The following is a 15,666-nucleotide window of genomic DNA, read 5'->3' on the forward strand; positions in this document are numbered from 1 at the left end:
GGTCATCGGCTTCATCTTCTACTTTCTCTGCTACTTCTTCTTCCCTGCCTTCCGAAGACGGCTGAGAGAGTGAACCAGAGAGTGAAGGACAGTGCCTGTTGCACATCACCCACCTTGAATCGGAGCAGAGATGGTCAGCATTTTGAAACTACTAAACCATAAACTTGATTGTTTAAAACCTGGACATTTTATGTAAGCATGTCTTACCTTGTTTCAAAGTAGCCTAGCCTAGCCAAAATACCACCATAGAAATGTTGATGGAATTATTTTGTATTTATAAACACTTAATATGGTGTTACAGATGTATTTTTATTTTTGGACAAGTCCCTTTAAGCTTTCGGACAACTAAAACTTCCGTCCTACTTGTCCTGGGGACAAGTGGCAAAAAAAAATGAGGTCAAGCCTTGGAGCATGACCAGAAAGTCCCCAAACAGTATAGGACATATAATACGCCACATTATCATCCGTTACAGCCGGGTTCTTTCAACGGTAGAAGCAGGGAATCACTGATTCATTCACCCAACACTGTGATGTTGTCAAGATGTAATTTGTTATGAAGAAGAATAGCCTTGCACATTGACTGAGACTATCTCCTTTAAAAGGAAGTCAGGGGTGGTTGTAACACAAAAACACAGTGGTGAGTTTTCTTCAATTCATTTCCTTTTTACTATAATGTTGTCATCTCCACCTGCATTGCTTGCTGTTTGGGGTTTTAGGCTGGGTTTCTGTACAGCACTTTGAGATATCAGCTGATGTACGAAGGGCTATATAAATAAATTTGATTTGATTTGATTTGATTCAACAGTAATACAAGTAATGGATTGCTTCAACAGTAATACAAGTAATGGATTACCGCATCTCATGTTGCTGTCTGAGCGTTCATTGACAGTCCGCCTGTTTATAAGGCTGATAAAAAGCAAGAGGCAGATGAGAGATGTGAAACTTGATGTAATTTCCCCTGGCTTTACACTGTGACTATGGAGTCATGGCTGAGTTGCTCTGTGAAATTCTCTGATGAGGAACAGCCCTACCACTGTTAGCCTTCTGTTTCTGATTGGCCCTCAGGGTAGACATGGAATATCCTGCCCTCCACTCCGGGTACCACAGCCACTCCCACCTCTCCCTCCAGATTCTCACTCTTGGTACTTTCAATGGCTGCAGAAACACCATCAATACACACTTCAGGTTAGCTGTCATTCACAGATGTGATCAGCACAACAATGAAAAGCAGGACATATTGAATAAGAGATTCCTTATCTGAATGAATTAACGAATGAATGAGGCAGCTGTGCTCACCAGACACAGAGGGGCTGCTGGACACCTTGATGAGGCCCATCCTGTGGCCAGACATGCACCTCTTCGTGCCTCTGACGATCTGGCCAGACTCAAAGTGGTTGATGAGGATGGTCGACAGGATCTGAGCATTCTCTATGTCGTGCCTATGAGGACAGCTACTGAACATAGTGTAGCCATCTTTGCCCTGAGCACAAAACAAGAGAGGATATAAAGGAGGATATTGTCAATGTTTATTTCGCTCTGATGCCAACATGGCTGCTTGCTATACTGCTGTGAGGAGACAGTTTTACCTGTCCACTTAAAAACACTGCATCCTCCGCTGCTAACTAATGGATGACTTTATTTGTTGTATATAATGTAGGGAAAATGTACAACACTATTCCAGTAGCTGTGGCTGCGTGTGCTAATATGAAGCTGAAGACTATACCCTACCTTAGTTAAGAATTCTTTCATGGCCACTGCATATTTTCTGTCTCTATCTAGACTCTTGCCTTGAACCTTCACTGTCTTAGAGATGACTCTGTGTCCAGGTTTTCCATTGGGATTAAAGCCAAACTGAATCCCTGAAACCTGGGGAAATCTGGAAAAATACATATTGTGTCAAAAACTATTGTGATTGCTTCTCCTGTGAGAATAAAGCAGTAACTACAATAAAACCAGTTCACTCATAATGTGGTTTTGGTGCCTTTTCAGTGTGTTCCAGTGCGGTACCTTCCATCTAAATCAGGGTAGATGCTGACCCCATTCTCCAGGCCTTCGTAGAGCTGCTGCCCAGTGGCCTCCACCACCAGCACTGGGTCCTTTAGTGGCAGGATCTGCAGCAGGTCATGCATGGTCAGGGGACCAGCCGGGTGCAAGCGGTCAGATCGCAGAGTACCTATACAGGGACAGAATCATGATTCAACAGACAGACCTGGGTGCCAAACTTTTTCAGAATTGAACAACTCTGCACAATTTTTTTATTTATTCTGAAATCAAATATGGAGGCAATATTTAATAAATAAACCTAAACTATGCTTATGACTGGAACAAAAAATGAATGGAAGGTGTAATAACCTGAGTTTAAAATCGCCGCTTCCGCATGAGTGGCCTCCAGCATGGCGTTGGTGATCAGATTACCCAGGTTGCACTCTGCTCGTCTCACGGTGGCACAGCGTCCATCCAAGGTCACGTCTGTGTGGCACAGGACCTCTCCAAGCATATGCTAAGACAGAGTGACATAAATTCATAAAACATAATCTTAGTGGCATCTGGGCTGGCTACTAACACAAACACACACTAGGCTGTGTAGCTGATCAAGCTGTAACATAATACTCACCTGCATATTATCAGTGTATCCTTTCACAATCTGTTTGATTTCCGCATCTTCCTCAAGGTCTCTCATTGTAGCTCTCTTTTCACAGGTGTACTTGAACGTCCCATCCTGGTCCTTCACAACGTCAATCTTTGACAGGTACCTGAACTCTGAGCCACTCTTTACGATCAGAATCCCATTGACCTCCAGAACCCCGTACTCATGGTCATGTCCTCCCAGGATGAGATCCACACCGTTGGACTCGGATGCTAGCCTGATGTCATTACGCCACCTCATGTGTGTGACTGCGATGACCAGGTCAGCCCCTTTGTCCCTCAGCTCAGCAGAAAGGTGATCAGCTGTCTCCACATAGTCTGTGTAGTGGATGTTGTTCTTGTCCACAGTGCCCAGGGTATCCAGCCAGTCCTCCTCTACCAGGCCCATGACACCGATCTTTAGGCTGTTCCACTCCAGGATGCTGCTGACCATGCCATGGCCCAGCGTTTCATGGGTGAACCTTTGAGAGAACAATTTGAATTTGTTTGTTCACATTGAAATAATACACTAGAAGCAAAACAACATAGAACAAAAGTAGCGTTGCTTCGCATTGTCCTGCAAACCAATAGTCCTTCAGGTACAACAGAAGATGTATTGAAAATTGAGAAGTACAGTGCTCAGAACTGTGTTAACCCACCGTCATATAGTATTGCAAGGTGAAACTGACCTGTCGTACACATTGCTGAGGAACCAAGGGAAGGTCATATTTTTTGTCTGCTCTTCCAAGTAGTCCACACCGAAATCAAACTCATGATTTCCTTAGAAGAGGACAATGAAAATACATAAAGTTGTGTGTGTGTGTGTGTGTGTGTGTGTGTGTGTGTGTGTGTGTGTGTGTGTGTGTGTGTGTGTGTGTGTGTGTGTGTGTGTGAGAGAGAGAGAGAGAGAGAGAGAGAGAGAGAGAGAGAGAGAGAGAGAAAGAGAGAGAGGGAGAGAGAGAGAGAGAGAGAGAGAGAGAGAGAGAAAGAGAGAGAGAGAGAGAGAGAGAGAGAGAGAGAGAGAGAGAGAGAGAGAGAGAAAGAGAGAGAGAGAGAGAGAGAGAGAGAGAGAGAGAGAGAGAGAGAGAGAGAGAGAGAAAGAGAGAGAGAGAGAGAGAGAGAGAGAGAGAGAGAGAGAGAGAGAGAGAGAAGAGAGAGAGAGAGAGAGAGAGAGAGAGAGAGAGAGAGAGAGAGAGAGAGAGAAAGAAAGAGAAGGTCATAAAAGAGAGAGTTCTCTATGTGTTTTGCACTTGGATAAATGGATGTTCTCTGGATCATTTGTGTGTATACAATGAAATAGTAATGCATGGTTGGAGAGACACACTTACCATACACCGCACAATGGACTCCTAATTTATTTAGAACATCTACCATGTGCTTTCCCTTGGTGACTGTGCTTAGCAAAGAAGGGCTCAAACAGTCACCACTGAAAACTACTAAAGGATTCAGCGACTGGAATACTTTTAGAGCAGTGGCAAACCTGGGGGGAGAAAACCATAGCCAACATTTCGTTTTGTGAAATTCTAATGTATCCTATACAAGACTAGTTAGATTGCCCAAAGCTAGACAAAGTGAAGTTTCAACAAGGCTGGATCAAGGCAACTGATGTTAATGTTAAGCCTACATTTCCTTTCGAGACTCGCTAACTAACGTTAGCTTGCTAGGATTAGCTCAACTTTACCTTGCAGCACCGCCAACGGGTTCTTCTGGTCTTGCTTCTATTTCGTACACATCATTGAAGTGTAAAATAGTGAGAACTACTTCTGGTTTGTTACAAGTCACATTTGTTTCCAAACTTAAAAGATATTCATCCATGTTTTATTAGGCTACTTTTAGTGATTGTTGCAGAACTAGCTCTTTTTCCTTTTTGCTCAGATGACACAGTTAAGCGAACTCGAACGTATCTCCTTGGAGATAAACGGTCGCGCACCCTGAAGAGGAGAGCGCGAACGCAATGAACTAACCTGGGGCACTACCATTTGGTTAATTTACTGCAGTGGGCTAAATCAGGGTCACATAGAGTCATTATTGGTAGTCTTAAACAAATCTACTTCGAAACAAAAGTATACACCTCACACACATGGTTATTGGCTTAAAAAAGAAGACACTGTACCATGTCAGATATAGAGTTGAAAAGTATTACATTTTGAGTTTGCATCCCAATATGACATTTCAAATACATCACAGGTGACTGAAATATAACAAAACTCTTTGACATAGAAACACCGGATTTTCGAAGTATTTTTTATATTTTTTATGAATTATGTAATTATGAAATATATTAATAACATTCCACCCATGAGGCCAAAGAGGCGCTTTTGGTCATTGACTGCAGGAAAGGGCTACCGCAGGCCTAGGTAATCCAATATCGCAAAATTGAAAATGTTTAGGCTATTGCGAGTCTTGGTTAAATGTGTTTAATTATATGTTACATAAGAAATTAGAACCGACTAATTATCCTACGAAAAACTGCGCGTGGGATTTCAGCGACTGGACAGCTCCACGTCCAAGCGGTATTGTAGCACTGTGGACACTGCAATTTTATCTAATACCTTTGACGAATTTTTGCAAATATAATGAATTGTTTCATAGTGTAACCATTTCCCATGGTAGTGCTAGACTAGGCAATGCCTAGGCTATTTAATGAGAATACATTTAATGAGAATTTTACCCGAGTCTAGGCTCTGGTTTGCTGGGTCCTATTAGTATTCCTGTCCTATGGGTGTGCAGTGTTGCCAGCCACGTCAGGCCTGTAGCAACTGCTTGTCTCCTGCCTCACCAAGGCAAGGTTAGATACACTCGGCTGAAGACACTCGAAGAAAAAGACCTTGGGAACAAATTCAGCATCTTGGCAACCAGGAATTGCTTTCCTCTCCGTTTCTAGTAGGCCTAGTGATTAAGCAAGTGTTATCATTGCCTGAAGTTACATAGCTTTCTTTATTTGGACGTTTCGCAACATTTTTGCTTTTCCAAAAGGGAATGTTTGCATAGCTACATTGCCGAAGACCCTCCTCAAGCCGTATTCTCCGCGTTTAATGGAAACGCACAATTATAAGAAATGGTTGCATTTTGCGAATACCAGTGATTGCTTTCTACGGACCATCACAGCTGCGGTGCGCGAGGAAGGACGCCTCAGCTTGTTGGACCCGGGTCGCGTGTGTGTATGGGCTACGGTTACCGTATACCATCAGTTGGACTGCTGGAGTGAAGGTGACTCGCGCCCCCTTTGCAGTCGAGGCAATGCGGACAGGAGTCGCAGGCGCTCATCCGGTACTTCTGCGCTCTGACGGCAGCCTGCAAAAATATATTATTCTTCTTAGACGGTAGAGAGAGAGAGAGAGAGAGAGAGAGAGAGAGAGAGAGAGAGAGAGCAGTAATACACCACAGATAAACTATCTATCCTATCCGTTTTAGGATATATCCTACTGGAGAGGTTTCGACACCACAAACGATAGATAGAACAGGATATCGGCCAATAGGTGGTGGTGGAGTTTAGGGGACGTAGATTAACAACGTTCTGTATTAGAGCTGTTTTATTAGTGGATGTGTATGCATGAGTTCTGCACCGAATGGGCGCAAGAACCGCCCCAGATCTGCCGGGAACATCTTCCAGATCGGCAAGGCTCCCTACCGAGACCCGGAGAGGAGGGAGAGCACGGAGAGCACCCGCAAAGCCCAGCGCGCCGTGGCGGACTGCAGAATGGTGGGTATGGAACTTGTGACATGTAGCCCACAGTGCGTATTTCCTCTGCAGGAAATGATGCAGCTAGTCGTATATTCATTCACCCTTTCTTTCTTTAACTAATTTCAGCAATTTGCACTGATGTTGGCTGTTTAAACGGTAACAAACGGACCCCCCCCCCCCCCCACCTTTCTATGTATTGTCTAGGGGAAATTATATACATTTGCGTTGCTGTTGTTGCAGAGAAGACAATTTGACCTGCTCATGTTTTTATACCCCTTCTTTGTCACTGATTGCGATAGTGCGATTTGCATTTTGGAGCATCAAGTGATGAAAGCCTGTCTGACGGTGATTTGGTGTGATCTCCAGTATCGCCCACATTACAAAGTTGTCTAACGGGCTCTGTTTGATGGACGAAGACGGCCACTGATTTGACAGGTGCTGGCAGAAACGTCCATAATACATTCTCTCCCCTCACATACATCAGTAAACGTCACTAAGTCTCATCACGGGAAGAACAGCAGAACGTGTCTGAGTCTCGAGCGTTGTCCCATCCTAAGGATCCTATGCTCTAATTCGGTGCACATAGCCGAATTTATCATACGGGGTTGTCGTCTATGACTAATTGATTCGTTTTAAAATAGACATTCTAGGTGTCATTTCATATCCTATGCATATCGTAATGTTTTTAGGTATCAATATTGATTAGCCTATATTTTGTATCTTGGAGGTTAGAATAGCCTAATACCCCTGTCCAGGGATCGATGGTTTTTTGGAAATGGCAGTCAATTTATTCAAGCTCTAGTCTATACTAGAGCTTGACTGCCATTTCCAAAAAAAACATCCAAAAGAAACGATCGACTGAAAGATGGTTGATGTCCATAAGCAGGATGGTGCTGAATGGCTAGGGTAACCTAGTTTTTGAACTTGCAGTGCCGAAATATTGATTGTGGCACCAATGAAAAAAACTAAAGCTGCTAAATTGACAGCCTACCTGTGAATATAAGATGACAATTTATCTGATAACCTACGTTGTTCTGGCAACTGCTGTCACAAGGTGGCCTATATTGCAAATGTGTCTGCTTATGAAATTCTAACAATTCCCCATCAGAAAGGCACATATGTTTGCAATAGCCCGCATTAGTTAACCTATATGGAAGAACATTGCAAGGTCTCGCTGGGGCTCGCGACAGAGGAAATTCTAGGTCCAGATCATTTTGGTTTCCTTTTTATTTCTCAGATTGTGCAGGAGTTTAACACGCTTGTGGCGCTGTATCGTGAGCTGGTCATCTCCATTGGCGAGATCTCTGTCGACTGCCCGTCGTTACGGGCCGAGATGCACAAGACCCGAACTAAAGGCTGCGAGATGGCGAGAGCCGCAAACCAGAGCCTGTCAGTCATTTCAGGGTAAGTAGCGGTCGCTGTCCTTGGTGCTGAAAGACAGCGTTTGGGCAATTTCACAGACATGGGCCACAGGCTTCTATAAAGACCTCCTTTTGGAAATGTAACTTAGGTTTCAGTCTAGAGTGGCCTGTTTGAGCACTGAAATCTTGGTCTGTACAGGGTTGTAATTTGCATGTCTTTTTCTGTCTTATGAAGGATGAAGGATATAACAGAGAAACATAGAGTAATAGACTAGAGGGAGAGAGAGAGAGAGAGAGAGAGAGAGAGAGAGAGAGAGAGAGAGAGAGAGAGACAGAGAGAGAGAGAGAGAGAGAGAGACTGGTGAGAGCATTTGAGGTCATGCACTTCTACAGTTTAGTGGGCTATCCTAGTCTCTGAGTGTGATACTGACCTGCTATACTTAAACCTGCTGCTTGGGAGTTGGACATTTGGCTACAGTATTGCAGAAGAGTTCCACTGAGCTTGGAGTTGATTCAGACAGTAATGGAGTTGGTCTGTGGATTTTGGGGCAGTGCCAGACCAAGGACATTTTTGAGAGAAAGCAGTATTACTTCTTTGGAGGATTTAGCCTTAATTTTACTTTGTAAACCTGCTGCTAACAACATGACTTGTTAACATTACAGGTTATCGACCAGCTTTTCAGATCTTTTCAGTACCCGTTATATAGTTTTTACTTCTCTTATACATAGATCTCTGTGGAAGGTTTCTAGTCTTCCTACAGATGTAAGATCTTAATTTGATTTTGATCACTCTATCGCAGGGGAACCACGACAAAGTGATCAAATAAACTTGTAGTGTATTTGAGGTTTAAGGCTTCTGAAGTTTGTCATTTCCACTTTGAAATTTCAGACTTGATTTTCCCATACGGAAAATGTACTGAATGAACCCCTACATTTTTTTTCATTAATTATAATCCACATAATAACTCACATTTACTTTTGCTGCAGGATTGTATTCCTGCTACAGCACACTAGCTCAATTTATATGTTAACGCACATGAACTAGCTCTAAATAAAGCATTGCCTCTTCAGTTCCCCATAATTTTGTTACGATATGATAATATTGTGTGGTTAAATGTGGACGTTTGTACTTGCCCTTGCTATAACCTATCCATTTAATAATGAATCATCTTGCAGTGTCTTTTAAGAGATCTCAGAATGTGTATCTTTCATTGCATGTCACACGCATGACAGGGCATGTGCATCTTGGCTGGGGTAGTGAGCCACACCTGTGACAGCCTGGGCCCCTCTCAGAGCTCAGAGACACATGGAGACACTCAGAGACACTCTGATAAGATGGCTGTGTTAGCATGAATAATACAGCATGACTGGACCCCTCCCCATAAAACTTTACCTTTTTATAACCCCCCCCCCCCCCCCCAAACTAAAACCCTAGTCTCACCATTGTCTGTCTGTTTGTCTGTCTGTCTGTCTGAGTGATGCCGGACCTCTCCAATATGCCAGAGGAAATCCGATAAGCAGAAGGATGGTATTGATGACAGCAGTACTTTAGCCAGCTAGCAGCACTCTGACAGGAAACACAAGCTGATTGAGAGAGCAAATGTGCTTTTTGTGAGAAATGTAAGAAGCATTAAATGCATGAAAAATCCAATTAACACAGAAAAACATTATCTCGGCAGTTACAGATTTGTCTGGGTACCAGTTTGTTTGCGCCATCATGCTACTCCTTGCCACTCCTTTTCAAGCTGAGTGGCAAGGAGTGGCATGATGGCACAAACAGATCTGGAACCATGTTAGTTACAGAGAGGAGTTGGCTTTTGGAACAAAATCAGGTCAAGTCTCATGTGAAAAAGACTTAAAGGTTCAATGCAGCTTTTTAAAAATCTCAATATCAAATCAATTCAGTACGTTACCGTAATCGTTTTCCATTAAAATGGTCAAAAATTAACAAAAATAGCTTTTTAGCCAAAAAATCTTTCTGAACCAAGAGTTTTGCTAGGACTGTCTGGGAGTGGTCTAAGTGTGGTGGGGGAGGATACCAAAGCGGGAGAGGGGTCTAATGGGGAGAGATTATTGACAAAGAGGTTTGGAACTCTTTTTGTTGTTGGTCTATTACAATTTATACTGCCTGGAGATGTTACCAGGAAAGCCAAAACTTCACCCATGCAACACCTGCTGATTATAATGTCCTGAGTAGATTGTATTTTAAACCAGAAACTATCAATGAAATAACACTGATCAACATTTTCCACACTTTTACAATGTTAGTTTCATCAGCTGTTGTACAATATGAAACAAAACACAGGAAAAACATCATTCCGACTGTGATGGGCCTTTGAAGCCTAAAAAGCAAGAAAAAGAACTACGTCCCCACATTTCCCAAGCTTAATCCAAGCAATTTGAATCTTCTTGTACAAAATGGACTGATGCTATGTGTGAAGAGGTGGAAATACTCTCTCTGTTCCCTCAGGTCTGTCGTTTTGGCTGAACCTTAGGAACTCAACATGGCTTCCCAGACGTTGTTGAACTGTCACCTTATTTCAATTGAAAAAATGTCATATAGTTTTTAATTGTGTAGGACTTTTATGTAATCCTTGTGGTAAAGGAACATTGTAGATGTAAAGCAAAGTTTTGTGCAAGCAGATAGAGTATTATGCCATATCATGGGTAATCCCGATGTTGACTGGCATTTTTGTGTTGCCCTGACAGGCCTGAGGACGGAGAGATTCACCCAGAGATCTGCAGGCTCTTCATCCAGCTGCAGTGCTGTTTGGAGATGTACATCACAGAGATGCTCAAGTCTGTCTGTCTGCTGGGATCCCTGCAGCTCCACAGGAAAGGTAGGGAATGCCTGACATAAAATGACATAGCAACATTATAACCTGAAATCACTATTATAGCCAGAGACATGAAGCCTAACGGGATCAAAAACAATCCTAACTGAGCTATTTTGAGCTACAATTCACTGTTTATTGTGTAAAACATGTAATGACCTTTACACTACTATTATTAATAGTGTGTGTGTGTGTGTGTGTGTGTGTGTGTGTGTGTGTGTGTGTGTGTGTGTGTGTGTGTGTGTGTGTGTGTGTGTGTGTTCCAGGGAAGGATTGCTGTGGGCCTCCCAGGATTGACGGTAAGGTGGATGAGAGCTCAGACATCCCCATTCTAGAAGACACCTCCTCCCCCATGGACTGTCATCAGCTCTGCTGGCTGGTCACCACAGACATAGACAATACTGAGAGGTGGGCCCACTGTGTGTGTGTATTATTATTATAATTATGTGTGCATTAGCAAAACACACATGAACACAACGTGAATATGATTTCATAGGGACATGAGAGAGATGAAGAACCTTCTCAGTAAACTCAGGGAGGCGATGCCTTTACCACTGAAGAACCAAGGTAGGGCCTCCACAGGGGCGCTCACATGGTTTCTATGCTTGGATCTTATGCGAGTTAGATACACAGTTAAAATTACTTTGAGATTAGTTTGGACATGTAATGGGCTTATCTCTGTTTGTACCCAGATGACAGCAGCTTGCTGAACCTAACTCCCTACCCACTGGTCCGACAGAGGAAGAGACGGTTCTTTGGGCTCTGTTGCCTGGTAACCAGCTAAGGGGCCTGCCCTCCTGGGTTGAAGGCAGGAACGGTAATGCTTAAGTTGAAGTGTTGTTCATGGCACATCCATAAAGTGTCCTATGCACATCATAATTCAAGTGTCAAAAGACAAGCTATAAAAGCTTTGTCAACTGGAATGACATACATTATTTGCATGTCACGACCAATATATTTATTTGCATTATGACATGGTGTCATAAGATATTGACAGTTATCATAACAGTGCCCCATAAAGGAAAGAGCATAGAATTAAATATTTTGTAATGTGTCATGGGCAACACTGCACGTAAAGTGCTACTGCGGCAACAAAGACACCATTAACCACAATCCTTCACCACTTGTGTCTCCCACCACTATATTACTGCCATTTCCAATATCCAATACAGTTCTCTCTTTGTTGAAAAGGCTACCCCATTTTATAATTTTATTTTGTAATACAAAGATAAATTGTAATTGCAATGTAATGAAACCAATAGTCAAAACATATATTTTAAATGTTTTGCAACTGCTTTTCTTTTCATTTGGTACAGAAGTCCAACCTTTTTGTTTGGTACAGAAGTCCAACCTTTTTGTTTGGTACAGAAGTCCAACCTTTTTGTTTGGTACAGAAGTCCAACCTTTTTGTTTGGTACAGAAGTCCAACCTTTTTGTTTGGTACAGAAGTCCAACCTTTTTGTTTGGTACAGAAGTCCAACCTTTTTGTTTGGTACAGAAGTCCAACCTTTTCGTTTGGTACAGAAGTCCAACCTTTTAGTTTGGTACAAAAGTCCAACCTTTTCATTTGGTACAGAAGTCCAACCTTTTCATTTGGTACAGAAGTCCAACCTTTTCGTTTGGTACAAAAGTCCAACCTTTTCGTTTGTCAAAGGTTTTCGGAAGAGAGAGACTATTTGAAACAATGTCAACATTTAGTTTCTTCCATAAAGCTGAATTGATGAATGAATGAATTGTGTGTAGGACACAATTTGATCCTTAAGTTTGTTTCAAAAACAATGTTAGCAAGTACGACACTTGCCATGTGTGGCAATACTTTTCCAATATGACCGGTCATTGAAGTTAGACACTTGCAGTAAACAGATATGCTATGTTAGGGCTCCATTCAATCTGTATCCCTGAAGCGTTAAAGATTGCACAATTTAAATGTAAAGGTAATTTCCGATTGAGTTGACATATGCAGCATTTACTGTGAATGCAGTCTCCGCTAACATTGCCTTTGATTTTTCAATCACGCTTTAAAGCTGAACTTCCGTGATACGCATTGAATAAAGCCCTTAATTTGATCACTCTGTTGTCACAGATAATGAAATCTTGTAGTGTATTTACATTTTTAAAAGTATTCTAAAGTTTGTAATTTCCAGTTTAAAATGTCAGACTTGACTTACCCTAATGTAAAATGTATCAACCCCTACAAAAAAATGTCCATCCATTATAATCCACATAATAATTCACATGACCTGTTGCTGCAGGATTATTTTCCTGCTGTGAAAAACTAGTCAAATTAAGATAGCAGATCTGTACATGTACACTACTAGATAAAAGGCATAGAGCTGTTTTTCCAGAGCAGAGAAAGTCTGTGCACTACGTCTGTTGTGTGTTTCGTTCTCTGTTTTCCATTTCTAGCTGACCCTGTACTTCCTGTACTGACCTTGATTTAGTCTTCCATGAACCAAACACCTGTACCTGACTTTTACTTTCCATCTTCAAGGAGGAATATATTATACAATACTAACAAAAATATTAACTTCTTTGCACATACAATATCTATCTATAAATTAAGACATTAGACATACTCTATGTATGTATATACACATACTCTCCAATCGATGAGCTCTGGAAAATCTTCGAAGTTGAGATAGATTGGTGAAGTCTTGGTTGGTATAAGCAGGTGAAGTCTCCCTTTTTAAAGGCACAGTCTGTGCGGGTAGTGGGGACTCAGCATGGGTCTTGCTTATTAGTAATAGTGATATATGTGTAGGGCATGGAGAAGGTACAGTACTGTAGTCAAAGCTGAAATAAAAAGCTGTATGTCATTTTACATTGTTAATAAACTTTTTTATTTAAACCGACTGATGTGGGTTTTTTTGGTCTTAATTCTCTATAGGCCCTACTCAGACTTGAGATAATTGGACTTAACATGGATTTAAGTAATAAACATTTCCTAAATCTGAATCGGCCCTAGACAAATATTTGTTTGTAGACAGAATTCTACAAATTAGTAGTATAGTAGTATTCTTAAATGATACTACAATGATCAACTGGCTCAAATCAATTGATAGGAATGCTTCATTTCTATAAGTTTTCATACACATTTGAGCCAATTTTCAGTCTAGTTCCATGTCTCAATGAGATTATTAACATTGTGATATTGTTTCCCTGTTGCCTAGAGCATTGTCCCATGATGCACCAATTCCCCCAAACGGTCCCAAAACCCAAGTGCCTGTGAGTTAGTGTTCTATCCACTGGGTGGAGACAGACTCATACAGCTAAGTATCAGCAAGATCATTCTCATCCATATTCAAAGGCTCAGTTTAGATTTAGCCTGCAGATGTGAAGATGCAATGCAATGTTATGTTAACATCTATAGATGATCCATTTGAATAACAATTCAATGGATGTTATGAGAAAGAGTGCAAGTGGAGAGATGATGCAACCCACACACACACACGCATAGACACGCGCACGCATCCACACACACACAAACACACACACGCATCCACACACACACACACACACGCATCCACACACACACACGCATGCACACACACACACGCACATATCCATACACACACGCATACACACATGCACGCATCCACACACACACACGCATGCACACACACACGCACATATCCATAGACATGCACGCATCCACACACACACACACACACACACACACACACACACACACACACACACACACACACACACACACACACACACACACACACACACACACGCACACACACACACACACACACACACACACACACACACACACACACACACATCCAGACACACACACGCGCAACCACACACACGCATCCACACACACACACACACACGCATCCACACACACACACGCATCCACACACACAGAAATGTACACAGACACACACATATCCACACACACACGCATACACACACGCGCACACACACACACACACACATCCACACACACGCACAAATCCACACACACACACACACGTGTCCAGGCACACACACGCATCCATACACACACACATGTATGCACACACACACGCATCCACACATACGCATCCATACACAGGCCTCCACACAAACACACATATCCACACACACACACGCATACACACACACACATCCACACACACACTCGCATGCACACACACGCACGCACGCATCCACACACACACGCATCCTTACACACGCATCCACACACACACACACACACATCCACACATACACGCACGCACGCACCCACACACGCACACACACGCAAAATTCTGAGTGAGAGAAAGTGCTGCCCGAGGTCATCACAGCCAAGCCCCCTGAGAAGGACCATCTGGCTTGGTGAATTACGGGACAAAAATACACTGTATTTGGAGAAAAAACATGGAACATCCAGTTCAAATGATACACTGGCAAACCTATTGGGAATACCCTAGTTTAGCTACTACATCAATTAAAAGACTATTGTCATCTATTATTATGCATTTACAAACCTGCACCCAATGACTTCAGTATTAATAACTTTTGTATCCAATCCTTTAGTATGCAGTTCATCCATTTTGCCATGCCAGTCTTGCAGTATAGAGCCATTTTATGTTTACAAGAAAATATCATGTTCACATTGCATTGTAATAAATCCTGTGATGACATCTGTAATGGGTGCGTGTTGGTGGCAGGGAAGTCAGGCGCAGGAGAATCGAACTTGGTATAAACGGAGTTGTTTAATCAGTGCTTCACAAAACTACAAAACCAAAATACAAAATAATAAAAAGTGGGTACAAAACCCGTCGCGCACCAACACATAATACACAAACATACAATCAAACATGACATGAGGGGAAACAGAGAGGGAAACATGTAATTGATGGGATTGGAACCAGGTGTGAAAGAAGACAAGACAAAACCAATGGAAAATGAAAAATGGATCAGTGATGGCTAGAAGGTCAGTGATGTCGACCGCCGAACACCGCCCGAACAAGGAGGGGGCCCGACTTCGGCGGAAGTCGTGACAACATCTGCAATGTTGTGGACGATAACCATCTGATTACATTTATGCTAATTTACATGAGCTGCATCTGAAGTCAGACGGGATTGTATTTATTTCGATGTTAAAACCTGTTAAGCCTACCCCCTACTTTTTCGAACATTCTGTTAAAAATCGCGCAACATT

The 15,666-nt window shown here is 42.3% G+C and overlaps 2 protein-coding genes across 2 annotated transcripts; one reads left to right on the plus strand and one right to left on the minus strand.

Moving 5' to 3' along the window:
- Window positions 1-394: 394 nt before the first annotated feature.
- LOC109894946 (trifunctional nucleotide phosphoesterase protein YfkN-like) lies at window positions 395-4,640 on the minus strand. Its single transcript, XM_020488606.2, has 9 exons — window positions 4,307-4,640; window positions 3,954-4,105; window positions 3,315-3,405; window positions 2,615-3,107; window positions 2,353-2,500; window positions 2,008-2,173; window positions 1,729-1,876; window positions 1,297-1,480; window positions 395-1,155 (listed from the first exon to the last, which is right to left on the minus strand). Exons 1-9 carry the CDS (start codon window positions 4,438-4,440, stop codon window positions 1,037-1,039), a joined length of 1,635 nt encoding a protein of 544 aa, XP_020344195.2. The 5' UTR covers window positions 4,441-4,640; the 3' UTR covers window positions 395-1,036.
- Window positions 4,641-4,964: 324 nt separating this feature from the next.
- On the plus strand, window positions 4,965-13,353 carry LOC109895162 (regulator of G-protein signaling 7-binding protein A-like). The gene is made up of 6 exons (XM_020488822.2): window positions 4,965-6,328; window positions 7,548-7,714; window positions 10,381-10,511; window positions 10,772-10,913; window positions 11,002-11,072; window positions 11,198-13,353. The coding sequence occupies exons 1-6, from the start codon at window positions 6,179-6,181 to the stop codon at window positions 11,287-11,289; spliced, it is 753 nt and encodes a 250-aa protein (XP_020344411.1). The 5' UTR covers window positions 4,965-6,178; the 3' UTR covers window positions 11,290-13,353.
- Window positions 13,354-15,666: the final 2,313 nt, after the last annotated feature.

This window comes from Oncorhynchus kisutch, linkage group LG8 (genome assembly GCF_002021735.2).
Source record: "Oncorhynchus kisutch isolate 150728-3 linkage group LG8, Okis_V2, whole genome shotgun sequence".
Taxonomy (NCBI): domain Eukaryota; kingdom Metazoa; phylum Chordata; class Actinopteri; order Salmoniformes; family Salmonidae; genus Oncorhynchus; species Oncorhynchus kisutch.